Here is a 14,299-nt window from a genome sequence, read left to right as displayed (position 1 = left end):
AGCTCCCTAATTTTTTTCTACACAAACTGCAGGAAGTCATTTCCGGATTTCATCCTAGCGAGGCTGTTTCCTTTGGTTCTTTACTGTGCAAATTTTCACCACAACCCTTGATAGCTGGTTTTCGTTTTTCCTCTTTCTCTCTCGTCATTTTCCCACTTCAGATAGAGACAAGCAAAAAAAAAAAATGCCATTGGAGTCACTGGAAAAGAAATGACTAACAGGACAATTTCAGCACTGTTCAATACCATTGCATCTGGTGCAGAAAGCTTGGGAACTACAAAACATTTACATTTTTAAATAATAAAATAAAATGCAATAATATAGAATAAAAACTAATTGCATCAGATTAGACAGCACAAATGAACAGAAGGAAAAGAGCCCATGAGAAGGCACAAGAAACAGAGACCCACTCATTCACACGCTTAAGAATCTCATAAAAACACTGAACTGAAAGCCATAATGTTCAGGCGCAGACCAGTTCAGGCCCTGTGCGTGCTGCAGTCTCTGTGAGTTCATATGAGCCTGGCTCATGTTGATTTAGAGGTCTTATTCTCCTGGTGTCCTCCATCCCCTGTCTCTGGCTCTTCTGTCATAGGGTTCCCTGAGCCCTGAGGGAAGGGATTTGGAGGAGACATCCCATTTAGGGGAGAGTGTTCCAAGGCCTCTCATTCTCTGCATAATGTCTGGCTGGAGGTCTCTATATTTGTTCCCATCTGCTGCAGGAGGAAGCTTCTCTGACGATGGCTGAGCAAGGCACTGATCATATTTACCACATTTTAAATAAACAAAATAAACTGATCATATTTACCATATTTTAAATGACAAAGAAAGAACATCAACAACACGCTAACAGCCCATCCAAGTGCATAGCAACGTGGCAGTAAGCAACTTAGAGCACATGGTTATTCTAGAAATCCTCACTAAATGTTTACGCTGAAAAATTTTACAAATGGGGGTGGGGGTGGGGGGGGGAGCCACTCAGTTACCTGACTAATGTCGCTCATCCACGCAGCTTTCTCCTGGCGTGACGGTGCTAACAAGACCACAGTGAAAGGAGAAGCATCAGGAGGCTCCACTACGATTTTAAAATCCAGATGTCCAAACATGTGGCCAGAACCTTTGGCTTCAGTACACATAAAGAAAACGATTAACATGAATGCAAGAGATACGAACAACAGCTCCTCCCATCTAGTCTTCTTACTGGGACCCACATGCACTCAAGTCCAGACTCCCATTTCAGCGATGTGCTTCCGGAGCATGTGGAAGGCCTAGAGCATGAGCTGGTGGAGAAACTGAGGACAGGAGGTAACTCCAAACCAACCTTCCTGGTTTATGCTTATTTTAATTTCTATCATGCATAGAAGTCCTGGTTTAACTCAAACCCCATTTCCTCTTTGTCTGCCCCTGAAAAGACACTCTCCTAAGGCAAGCTCTGCAGAATGTCAGTTCTCAGAGATGGTTTATCAAGGTCACGGGTTAAACAGGTAAGTGATTTTAGAGAATTGGCCCTCCAATCGCTTCTGCCTCCAAGGACAGCGCTTCTCAGCCATGTATGATGAAGAGCTACAGAATTTGACTGTTTCGTTCTACCACTGTTCCAGGAAATGGGAGGTCACTTACAGTCATCATCACTGGCGTCGGGCTCCTCGATCAACGTGCATTGTATGAGGGAGAGGACTCCACCTGTCTGGAAACAAACGGATTGGTGATTAAGAGGTGGGCAGTCTTGGGAAGTTTGGGAAGTTCTGCTTTGTAAACTTAATATTCAGGTTGCCCTAGAGGCGGCAATTCTACATCATAAATAATTTTTCACAGAGTTCAAAACTACACAGAACAAGTAAATGAAAATCATTTAACTTTAACTGAATTCTTCCCACTCTCTCGCTCTTGCCCCCACCGTTTATAAAATTTATGAAAGCCATCTATGGGAGATTAGATGGCACCACAGTGACTTCAGAGAGTGCCATAGCCCAGCACTGGGAATTGGCCAGCCAGGAAGTGTCTTAGGAAATAGAAGGCCAATGTCATGGTGTGAGTAACATTTTTAAAATTTGTTCTATTATATGTATGCATGTGTGTATGCATGAGGCAATGCTATGGTACATGTGAGGAAGTCAGAAGACAGCTGAGGGGAATCTGTCCTCTTTCTACCATGGGAGTCCCGGGAACTGAACTCAAACCATAGGGCTTGGTGGCAGGAGCCTTTATCTGCTGAGCCATCTCGCTGGCCCAGTGAATAATGTTTTTAAGCTACAACAGACAATAAATAACAAGTTGGCAAACTTTGCTGACAAAAGGTCAGATAGGAAACATTTTGGGTTCTTTGGGTCACATCATTTCTATCCTGAGTCCTCAGATATGTGATTTTTAGTGGGAAAGCAGCCACGGGCATGGGAGGTTATGTGCAAATAGAATGTTATCACTAAGAACAGGTAGTAAGCTTTAGGCTGTAGTTTAATGGCTCCTGATACACAGTGAGATTATAAAAGCAGTTGCCAAATATTTCATCAGTGAGTGCACTATGGTGGACGGACACCCTATCTCTGACTCAGTAGTTGTCAAGTGATAGTAATTTTGCCTAGATTTCGATTTTAATAATACTTCTTTATGATAATGCACACTTAAAATAAATTTCTATTGCCTCCAATCCAAAATGCCGGAGCTGTTAGGCACATCCTGCCCCTCCCTGTACAATCGTAGCAATCTGTTTCATGACAATAACAGGCACTGGAGAATCAGAATCAAATTACCCTCAATACCTCTTCAGAGCTGGGGAGACAATGGAAAGAGCCGCGGAGAAGCCGTACCTTGAGCAGATGCAGCTTTCCTCCCGAACTCCTTGTACAAATCAGAAAGTGTTTTGTAAACAAGAAGCACTGTCTCTCCCCTTCCTTTTTCAAAGACAGTGAGCCCAGGCGGACTTTACTAAGCTTCCCCCTCTCGACGGAAGGTACTTGAATGAGAGAACCTGGTGATTACAAGAGTGAAGAACAGAGCCAGTTAAGATCTGGAGAGGACCATGCCCTTGGCAGTAAACAGGAGGATCTGTTTCCCAAAATACCAAGGATGCATTTGCTGTGCCACAGGAACAAATGAGTCTCCCCGATTCTAGCCGAGGAAACAATTGTGTTGTATTTGAAGGGACAAGCTGTTCCTAGCATTGTTGTGAAACAATTTCAACTTGATTCTTCATCTACAAACTGGAATCTCAGTTTGAAAGAAGGCCAGCTTTAAATCAAAGCACTGAGATGCTGATGATCTGACTGAGTAAATTTATAAATTGTATAATTATAGATATTAACATGATAGATAGTTTGATCAAAGTAAGTGGAATTTATCCTTCCTGGAGCAAATAAAATAAAAAACATATTAATAGTTTACTTTGCATTTTAAAAGTAGATGGTGTAATACATGTATCCTGTAAAAATATATAAATTATATAATTCAATGCAATTAAGAGCCATATTTTTTGTTTGTTTGTTTGTTTTGTTTTCTTCGAGACAGGGTTTCTCTGTGTAGTTTTGGTGCCTGTCCTGGATCTTCCTCTGTAGACCAGGCTGGCCTCGAACTCACAGAGATCTGCCTGGTTCTGCCTCCTGGGTGCTGGGATCAAAGGCATGTGCCACCACTGCCTGGCTAATTAAGGGCTATCTTTAAGGAAGCTATGTTAAACTATATTTAAATTATGTGCTATACAATGAACACAATTCTGTACAACTAATATATGCTAATAAAAATGCAAAAAAGTGCGATTAAGATGTATTTGTGACACTCGAATGGAAAGCAAACCACATCCAGAGCAAAGATGTGGTCTGTTCAGTATGAGAAGTGATACATAGACTTCTGTAATATTTGTATGATATCTGGGAATGCCTCCAATCACTTGCAGACTACGCTCCAGTAGAAACTTCCCCAGTCCTAAAAAGAAAACTCCAGTCTATTAAATACCAACCACAAATTATCAAGATTCTTGCAGACACCTTGACTCTAACTTCTGAAATCACTGGAGCCAGTAATAATCTGTGTAACCCACTACCCTGTGCAGCCATACACAGGCTCCCGTGAGCCCACAAGAACCACAAAATCATAATCAATCCTTAAATATTACCAGAAGCATCTCCCAGAGAAACAATTTTATTTTTCTTCATGTTTTCTGTTTTTTTTTTAAATTGAGCACAGATTAGTTCTATAATGAAAAGTGAGAAAAATCCTCAAGTTTTTTATATAAAGAAATATACACCTAAGGCAATAAAACTATGTGAGTCACAAAAGCACCAGATTAACATTAACTGATGAATGCTCCAAATTGCATCTTCCCATTAACAGAGCTGGTAAGACAGACAACCAGGACCCAGGTTTCCATGCCCCGATCTCACATCATCTATTTAGGTAAGTGATTAGGTGGGATGCTTGACAGACAGAAAGTAGGCAGCTCCTCTGGGCTCAAAGAATAGCAAGGAAGCAGTCCTGGGGGAGGGTGTGGGAGTGGGGAACAAAGGGCCAAGAGAAGGCTTGAACCAGGGAAGGGGTTGGGCAAGAGGAGAGTAACTGAAGGAGCGGAGATGGGTGGGAGCAAACTGACAGATAGACAGCTCAAGTAGCAAAGGATTAAATCGAGATGTCGAGGAGGTGTGGAGAAAGCAGAAGGCAGGAGGCTTAGGAAACTTGTGAGCAAGGAATTGCAGCAAAGAGTTGGCACTCGTGAGACTTGGGAGGGGTGGGAATTAACCCCTTCTGCATTTTACAAATGGGGAAACTGAGGCCTGAGTTTAAGTGACTCTTGTAAGGCCACACACATAGGTGCAGGGCATAGTCAGACAATGTCGGGAGATTGAACAATGTAAAAACTGGAACTTGGAAGCAAAGAGAGGGACCAAGACAATGATGGTGTTAGCCACACCCCAGGTAGTCATACTATGAAGTTAGGTTAGTCAGGGCTGGGTGGAAAGGGGCACTCAGGTAAATGTCTGGGTGGACACATGGGTCACGGGGCCATTTGCAGAGAAGCTGTAACCAAATCTATAATCATGTGTTCATTGGCAAATACTTCTAGCAATTTAAAGCAATTTTCTAAATCAGAAATTACAAAATTTATGGTTAGCACATCTATTAGCAATTATTGTGAATTTCAGCTTTGAGGTTTAAAGACGTTTCCTTGGCAACCATATGCTAAAATGTTAGACTATAACTGTTCACCATATAGGAGACTATCTACACTGGATGTGGACAGACATCTACTCAACTAAACTAAAAGTGAGAAATCTCAAGACTATTTCAGAAGTTTATAAAATAAACTATTTTATAAAATACAATGCTTCAGAACTGTGCTTTAAGTTGTCTTTAAGTCTTCACATTTCATCCTTTATTTGACATATTTCAACACAGTCTTGTGACTTTCAGAAAAGATTCCTCTCCAGTTAATGCAAGTTAGACAAACAATTAGTATTAGGGAAATGATTATCGCATCCTCTTTATCAGACCACTGCTGTGGCTCTGTCCTTACTGGGTAGCTAATAACTGAGGTCAACCTGCGGAAGACTTCTGATTCTTCCATCTCTAATTCCCACAGAGTGGCCTCCAAGACTGGCCAATGCCTATATTCTGAATTCTACTCAGTAGTGAAAATGTGAACAGCAATTTTCAGGCCGTTGAGCTTGGTATCTGAGATGGTAGAGTCACTGTGCTCTGTTCTGTTCTTTCTTACTCTGAGGAGACCTTACTGAGGATCAGGGTGGTTTATTTCTCTTGGAAATCATATAAAGTTGAAAGCACACATGTGCAGATGCAAGCACACATACATTGAAATAGATCTTATATCACCCATCAGAGTGATTAATAAAAATACTAGAATACCACTAAAAATAACTTGTAGTCAGTTTAGTAGGAAATAAAAGCCCTTGATAGTTTAATGAATAGTACTTCTAAAATGTGTTTTGTGGGTGTAAAAGCCTGTTAAGACTATTTAGTGAAAGTACTAATAGGAGAAATTAAAGGAAAAGAGCTCAAACTTTCCCAATTATAATTGATTACTTTCTAATTTCAGATCAAGTTCTGATGTTTAGGAACAACCTTTATCGAATAACTCTTAAATAAACTAACCAGGTCAAACACACAACAAGATCAGCAAGACTGCTGTAAAGCAAGTGACATTGCTATATCAGTAACATTCATGGCTGACCTTGCCTTAGATGTAGCATATAGCAGAATAAATAACATGCGGATGTGGCTTAAGGGTGAAGCAGTATATGATTTTTATCTCTTAAAGTGTAACAAAAAATATGACTTGTTCAATGCATTTGACCCTCAAACACATTTCATTAATTCTGGGTTTCTGTTTCAGAGTCATAAGGAACTAAGTTTTATAAATACATTGAGTGAATGTAGATACTAACTCTGTTCAATCAAAAGTACGTTCAGAAATTGTATGTAAGTTACAGAAATTCCCCTGTCCATTCTTAGATATAAAGTTTAGATCAATTAGGAAACATTTTTAGAGAACTCTAAATACAAGAAAAATATAAATATCTTACAACTTCAATCAGTAAACTATCCGGTACTTCAATTCCCACTTTCCCAGTAGCTTTAGTAGACAAGGTGAGGCAAAGAGAATCCAAGGATGCTGCCTTTCAGAGCTTGCAGTTACTGGGAGAAGGAGGCATGCATAGATTCCTTTACACAAAAAGGACAGAATCCATGCTCCATTGGCAAATGAAAATGGAGAGGACAGTCAAGTCACTGTAACTTGAGGCCAAGTGGATGGGAAGATGAGCAAACTTCCAAAGACTTCTTATCTAGCCTGGACTTGTTAGGTCAAGTGGACCTTTCACAGGCACAAAAGAGGCAGAGTAGGTCTTTCCTACCCCCAGGTAGGGGAAGACTGAGGTGAAGGCACAGGCAGGCAATGTACCTTGAGGCAGAAAGCCAGCCACCATAGGGACACGGTCCACACAGAGGAATAGGACAGGAAGTGAAAAGGCCTGGTGTTGTTAGCATTGTACTTTACTATTACCTTAAGAAAAGTTACTATGTAGTCTTGAAAATGGGAAAAGGAATTAATTCCTAAAATATACTCCCCAAATTTAGCGTATGCGTAGTGTCTCTCCTTGTAAATAAATAACAGACAATACAATGGCATGTGTTAATCTTTTTAAGTATTCTAGGCAAAAAATGACATGGACTGCATAATGTCTTATTTCATGAGCTAAAACATATTTTAAGCAGAATATTATGGAGGGAAATAGTAATAGCTTCAAGTGATATTGGCACACCATGGCCAGAAGCAGCATTAATGATTAATTCAAGTTCCAAGTTTATGTTTCAGTACACACCAATTCCAAAACTATAAAGATATGCAGCAGAGCATGCTGTGTTTGCTTAGATCCAGCACATGGAGCATACCCTCATCCCCCAAGACACCTAAGCCCTTGAAAGTGTCTTGGGAATGTGGCTAACTTTTTGTACTATGAAAGAAGAGCTGAGGAGGGATATGCATCATCAGGCTGGTCCTTGTCCAGTGTTTGTGACACAGCTTCATCTCTTCCGAAGCTAATTAATCAGGCGTTGCCCCTCACAAAGAACATGCCACACCCAGGATAGCTTCACCATCTCCAAAGCCTGGTAGGGACCTTTCCACCTGGTAACCAGAGTTATCGATTGAATTAAATTATATCATGTGGCACTGAGTTGGAAGTGCCAGGTGAGAGAGGGGAATGACAGACAGCTGTTTTCACTCCGGACATTGTCCCCACTCTTCTGTGCAAGAGCTTTGAGGAATGCCAGTGTCTCCTGAGCTCTGCCTGGATATCATCACCACTTGGTACTGCCATTCCGACTGGCCAGACCGACCTGTCCTCCTGGAAGCTGTAGAGCATGTCCGGTCCACTGAGGAGGAGAGTCCAGCCAGAGTGTGATTTACTGCCCCTCTCCTGCTTTACTATTATTGTGATGCTGTTTCTCATGGCCCCTGAAAAGAAACAGCACAGAGGTGGGCCTCAACCACAGCCTTGGTCAAGGCCACAGGGGTGTCCTGCCTGAACTGCACCAAACACATAGGCCTGCTCCAGAACATGTCCCCGGATCTGCCAGAGATACTGTGACAGACACACAGATCACATAAGCAGAGGGCCTAGTCGGTTGACAGGTCTTACCTTGGCGGATGAAAGTCTGGCTAGTGTCCAGCAGAATGTCACACCCCTCCACTATCATCCTTTCGATGGCGAGGTTTTTCCTTATGTTTTCAGTGTCGCTCACTTCGTCATGCATCACTCTGTCAGATATATGCAGAGAGGACGGCAGTAAGAGACATGAGCTATGGCTCCGCAGATAGGGAGAGACAGTGCCCCCTGACATGCTCGGGTCTGAATGTGAACGGAATGCACCTAGACTGTGAGAGAAGATTGACCTCCAGGCTTCAGCCAGCCACAGCCTAAAGCAAGGCCACACCATGTGAGCAGATTGAAAATGGTAAGGGGACCAGCCATCAGTGAGTGGCAGAGCTCACTTTGAATGCAACACGAAAGAAACCCAACATTTTACAGATGGCTCCCTTCATTAACACTGAAGTGTCACCCCTCAAAGGTACTAAGTTAGAGACTGCTACACTACTTGTCACATTTCATCTGAATCATATTGGTGACAATCTGCCCATTCTCCAGCTTCTTGCAAAAATCTGAACACAAAAATGCAACAGAAAGTCATTTTTCTATTTTGATGGAAAAAATGAGAGAAAATTTGCAAACTTAACCAAAATATACCTGCTCTCAACTATATGAATTCACATGCTATGAGAACTTTTCAAAGATTTTTTTCTTGATTAAAATGGATGTGAATGATAATTCAGTGCCATCTTTCACGCTAAGATGAAACTAAAAAGTTGGATCTACCATTGGCTTCCCCTCCCTTGAAATCCACACACCAGGTTTATACAGAAGGCTACCACGCTATTTCTTTCCCACTCTGACCCCTTCCCGCAAGTTCCCTGCATACCTGGACAGTTCCTCCAGCTTTGACTTAGCAAACTCCAGACTTTTCCTCTCCACGTGTTCATGAGGGGTATGAGCCAAGAGTTCATGCAGCGTGATGATATACCTGGGGATCTAAATACACACCTAGGTGAGTGTGAAGAAGAGGGCCAGGTGGATGACATGGGGACACTCTCTACAAGGGCCAGCACCCTCGGAGAGCTCACCCCTATCCTTATAATTCTGAAGGTCTTACAGTCTTTAAAGGAATACATGTAGACTGAACCAAGCTTCAAACCTCATACACCAAGAAAGTCTATGCCAAAAAATGCAAGAAAAGTTGGTCATAAATGAAGAAACCTAGTATGAAGGAGCCATTGTTTAAGTTTGTACATAACCGTGCATGTTTGAATCAGGGTTTCTGCAGACTGGGTCACGGGGAAACAGATATTGCTGTTTATCAAGCCACTTGAGTCTATTTGTAAAGGTGTGCTGTCTGTTTATATACTTATTTAAAAACCGACAGTCCTGCCAATGCTCTCTTAACAATTGAAATCAGGAAGAATATGTTCACCCGTATTGACATTCCAATCCTATTTCATCTCACCTCACCCTCCAGCACTGCAAGTGTTGTTTAACTAGGTTCTTCATTTGTGCTTATGGTATAAACAATTTCTGAATTCTATAAAAAGCAAAACTCCACTAGCTGTATGAGACTTTTAGTAAACCAGAGAAGAGATTTAACTCAAGTTACAGACTCAACATACTTTTCTCTCTCTTGTGCTCCTAAAACAGTCTCTTAGAAAGTAAGGAACTAGACTTCAGAAAAGTGTGAGCAACCACTCCAACACACCGCTTTCTGCGGGCCCAGGAGAACAGCCTTGTGGACATGTCCACTCCTCCAGCAACATAAGGATTAGTTCTCCACTTGGCAAGTAAGGAAATAAACTTCAGGTCCAGTAACCTATCTAAGGTAGATCTTAGGACAGAAAAGCTCTGTGTATAGCTCATCCCTCCTGTCCTTAGGGTTGGCCCTGTCTGTGGCTGTGCCTTTGCTGTTCACTTGTGACCATCATGGGGCTATTTGCTGTTCACTCTTGAGTGCCTACTTGGTGCATTCATGTAGACAACAGTCAGCATCAGAGCAGACGTGAACAGCAGCTGACCGGTGGAATCAAGGTCTTAGGAAACACAGGCCAAGATCCCTTGGTCAGAGAAGGGTAGGAAATGAGAGACCTCACTGCAGGACAGATGAAGGAAGATTCCTGCCTCTTTCTACAAACTTCTCACCACAGCATCCTTTAATACCATCTCACATGGAAAAGCCTCCCGGGACAAAGATGCTTACAAATAACTCTTTGGTTGACACAATCCCATGATGGCAAAATCTATTCTAAAAGTTAGTACTTCCACAGAAAATCAAGCCATCAACAGCTAATATACTCAGTTTTTCCTAACGAGTCCAGAGTGGGAGGGCCTCACTACTTACTATGCCCTGAAACCCCACTAAACTATGTTTAGTAGATGGCTTCATGCTCCTCCTCCATTAGTTAAATCTATTTTAAAGACTTCTCTGGCTAAGGTTCAAGAGGATGGAGTTGAATTCAGTAACTGGCCCCTTCCACTTTCTGGTACAGGGACAAAGAAATGCTAGCTCGGCCTGAAAGCAGGCAGAGGAGGCTTTGCTGAGGAGTGGGTGACTGCAAAGCGCTTGTCTCTGGAGTCAAGAGCTCACTGCAGAGTTTCCTCCAAAACGTCTAGCAATCACAGCAGCTATCAAAATGAATCATACTTCTACTTTCAATAAAGGAACAACTACTTGTCACTTTATAGACTTTAATTAGCTTGCTCTCCTCTCTTGGTTAATAACTAGCTAGAGCAGCGAGAGACTACACATCTCACAGCATCGTTCTCGGAGGGAGCAGATGTCGTGACTGGCTTAGCTGTGGACTTTCAACACATACACATCCAAATAAACAGATGAGCACCTGGAGACTGCTCGGACAGTACCAACCAAGGCACTGCGTTTGCTAAATAAAAAAATTTAATGACTCTATTATTTCTATAACAAGTTGCTTGGTAACAATAGGACTTACTAGTTCTGACTGAATCATCCCAATTCCATAATTCCTACCTGTTTTCACAGTTCAAGGCAGCAACCGACTTAACAAACGCCCCAGGAAAACGGCATGGAGACCAGGAGCAGAGGTCTTGCCTTATGTGAGGTCTTGAGTTAAATTCCCATTACAAAAAGCGGGGGGTGGAATGGGGGGCATTACTCTGTCAACTTCTTCTCTCTTTCATCATGCACAAGCTACAGGCTAAAAGCCTCCAATTCTAATCTCCCCTCCCCCTCCCTCTGGCCAGACACCAACCTCTGCCTCCATATTTAAGTCAATGCTTAAATATGGACCAGAGGTCCTCTGGCAGTGTGAAGGGGATCACATCTTCCACTGTTGCAGGGGGGGGTGTCTAGCACTACCCAGGAGCAAGGTCAAGGCATGAAAGGATTGCTTCAGCTCAATGTATGTCAGGAAAGAAGCAACATCCCAAATCTTCTGAGGATGACTTCGCCCGTTAGTGAGGGACTATGAAGAGAAGGAGGATGAGAACTGAATGAACCCAGGAAGAAAAACCTTCAAGTTTCCAGAAAGAGTACCTCCCTCTAGTTGTTTCAAATGGTTTCTCCTTGGGGAGACCCCAAGTGAGAAGAAGCCAAAGGACAGACCCCAAGAAACCCAAGGCCCATGGACAGCAAATGGGCTTTGAAAGCTTCGAGTTAATTCACCATGGAAGAAGTCAGAGAGCATCACTATCTGGTCCCTCACCTCAGTTTTAGGGTTTAGAGCTACCACAGTCAGGGCTGGAGGAGGTGGATCTAGGCAGCCTTGCAATATGGCATGGTTACCCAACTCAAACTGTCCAAACCAGTGACATCCACCGGTGATCACGGTCGAGATCTGAAGCACTTGGAGATAACCAGGGCTCAGCTGCCCCTATCAGAGACTGTGACAGTATCAATGAGAGGGAAGGCTAAGTATGTCATCAGGTCTCATCAAGACTCCCAGCTCCACGCTCTTCTCTGACGTGATGGGAATGCCTCCAAGTGAATCAAAATGCTTAGCCGTGGCTACTGGACTTAAACTCTGCAGGGGGAAGGAAGGGAAGATGGAGGAAGGTCCCTCCAAGGCTCAGCATTCAACTGCATTGAGGGGCCCTGTCCACAGTACAGGTAAAGTTCTGCCAATTTAAAACTCTGAGAGGATCACATCTTGAGGAATTAAAAAGCATGTGGAAGAAACATTGTGCGTAGGGAGCTTCATGCATCTTGAACAATTCTGTCTTTGTAGTCACCTGACCTGGGGCTGCTGACAGATGTGGTTTGGGGTGCTAAATCCTAACCTAGAGGTCGCTGCTGAAAATGTAAATAGCATCACAGAAGAGCAATGTATTCGTGAGGCTCTTCCCTGTCACTCAAACCTGAACTTCCGTCAGTGTATAGAGCAAAACAAAAGCGTGTCATTTTTCCTGGGAAATACTTCCTCAGAGAGGCAAAGAGTTCAAGCAAAATAGTTACATGATATACATACACACATATAGATATATAGATATATAGCTATATCATTATGAAGTTTCACTACTCTTAAGTGTTTTCAAATGCAGCCTTTTGGTTTTTAAGACTCTTACTGAACTACCATGGCCACTTCCAAGGTTCCAAGCAGTACTGACAAACCCTAAGACAAACAATTATGGACCACAGACATTTTTCCCCCCTGAGTCTCCAAAAGGGTTACCCGGGGCCAATGCTGCCTGCTCAGAGGACAAAATGCTCCACAGTAACTATAACACACATGATGAGAAGAATCATTTTACCACATGACAATTTGGAGGCCTCGCCAAAAGCCCCATAAATTCCACAACAGGAACACTCAATGCCTTTCCAAAAGAACAGAATCCGAAGTTTCCAAAAGAACAGGAGACTCGATGCCCATTTGGGGTTCTGTGGGACTCCCTCAGGTTAGGGTACTTCAAGGGAAAGCCTTGAAGGCAGGGCTATGTGTGCGCTTCATCCTGTGGGTCTCCCTAATCGCCAAGAATGAACATCAGGGTATAGCCTTCCTTAAGAAGAGCCACATGACCAGGTCCCCACAATACCCAGGTCTAGCCAGTGCCTTCTAGCTCTGAGGTCTCCACAGTCTGTGGGATTAAGAAGGCCTTGTTTTGTTCTCCAAAGTTCCAGCCAAGAGAAACTCCACAGTAATCCTGCTGCAGCAGGAGAGGAGTTGAAAACAGAGACTTCCCAGCAGCCACTCCAGTCCCCGAGAACCTTTTATGCAACCAGCATAAACCAGTGCATCTGCAGAGAATCCTATTTCTGTGAGTCTAATAATATTTTTAAACATGCTGGAGGTGGAGACTCCATGGAAGAGGTAGTGTGGAGTCATTCTATAAAGAGAAATTACTGCTAAAAAAAAAAATCATTCCTCAATTATTTGCCTCAAAAAGTGCTTACTTTCTGGGCTGGAGATGTAGCTCATTGGTAGAGTTCTTGCCTAGCATGCTCAATACCCTGGGTTCAGTCTCCAGCACTAGAAAAATGCCAAGATATCCTTGATGGCATATAGTTGGTAGAGCTGAGCTAGAATCAAGGGCTTAGAAGCTACATCCCAAATGGTTTACCTGAAACATTGGGTAGGTCAAGAACGTCTCCAGCATCCTCCCCTCACAGGCAGGATTGGCTTCATACTGTTTTAAGAGCTTGTCAAAATCTCTGTTTTGTTTACAGTTGGCAAGTACTTGGAGGCTGTACTGGTGATTACGCACAAATTCTTGATAAATGTTCAGCATGGGCAGCAAAATATCAAACAGATCAGCTGGAAGAGAGAAGAAAGCATGGCTATTTCCCTTGGTGCTTGGCAAGTCACCAAAAGCACCTCCCAGCACAACACAGCCCAGGCCCTAGTTATCCTGCCTGCAGGACAGATTGGGTAGAGTTTGCAGCATAATGTGACTCTAGTTCCACATGACTTATATAGACCGAGGGAAAGAAAGCATCAACAGGTAACTACTGAGACATGGCCCAGTACAGCAAGACAGAGTCCCGGTGTCTAAGGAAACTCGTCAGTTAACAGTGAAGTCTAGACAGACATTCAATGCTGAATAACACATACTGTACCCTAGCACTGGCCATTCAACAAAAATCTAGATCCAGAAATAATGACTTACCTAAAACCAAAGTAGGCCAATTGGCCAGCCTTGCCTTTAATCCTTGATGGAATATTTCATGAAGGAACATGATTGTTTCACTATAAAAACATAGATAAACAATACCACTCAGT

The 14,299-nt window shown here is 42.8% G+C and overlaps 1 protein-coding gene across 5 annotated transcripts in view; it reads right to left on the bottom strand.

The window, feature by feature from the left end:
- The window catches only part of Rasgrf2 (Ras protein specific guanine nucleotide releasing factor 2), a 225,863-nt gene that overhangs the window by 127,224 nt on the left and 84,340 nt on the right, over window positions 1-14,299 (bottom strand). For all 5 annotated transcript variants that reach the window (XM_059276403.1, XM_059276404.1, XM_059276407.1 and 2 more), the window contains exons 6-12: window positions 14,187-14,266; window positions 13,641-13,834; window positions 8,986-9,095; window positions 8,148-8,266; window positions 2,808-2,968; window positions 1,621-1,687; window positions 987-1,123 (exon numbers count right to left, since the gene is read on the bottom strand). In XM_059276403.1, the coding sequence (XP_059132386.1) occupies window positions 987-1,123; window positions 1,621-1,687; window positions 2,808-2,968; window positions 8,148-8,266; window positions 8,986-9,095; window positions 13,641-13,834; window positions 14,187-14,266 (868 nt within the window). The remainder of the gene's footprint in view (window positions 1-986; window positions 1,124-1,620; window positions 1,688-2,807; window positions 2,969-8,147; window positions 8,267-8,985; window positions 9,096-13,640; window positions 13,835-14,186; window positions 14,267-14,299) is intronic.

Source organism: Peromyscus eremicus, chromosome 11 (assembly GCF_949786415.1).
Source record: "Peromyscus eremicus chromosome 11, PerEre_H2_v1, whole genome shotgun sequence".
NCBI lineage: Eukaryota > Metazoa > Chordata > Mammalia > Rodentia > Cricetidae > Peromyscus > Peromyscus eremicus.
Note: the sequence above shows the minus strand (reverse complement) of the source record. Positions and strands in the feature narration are given on the sequence as shown.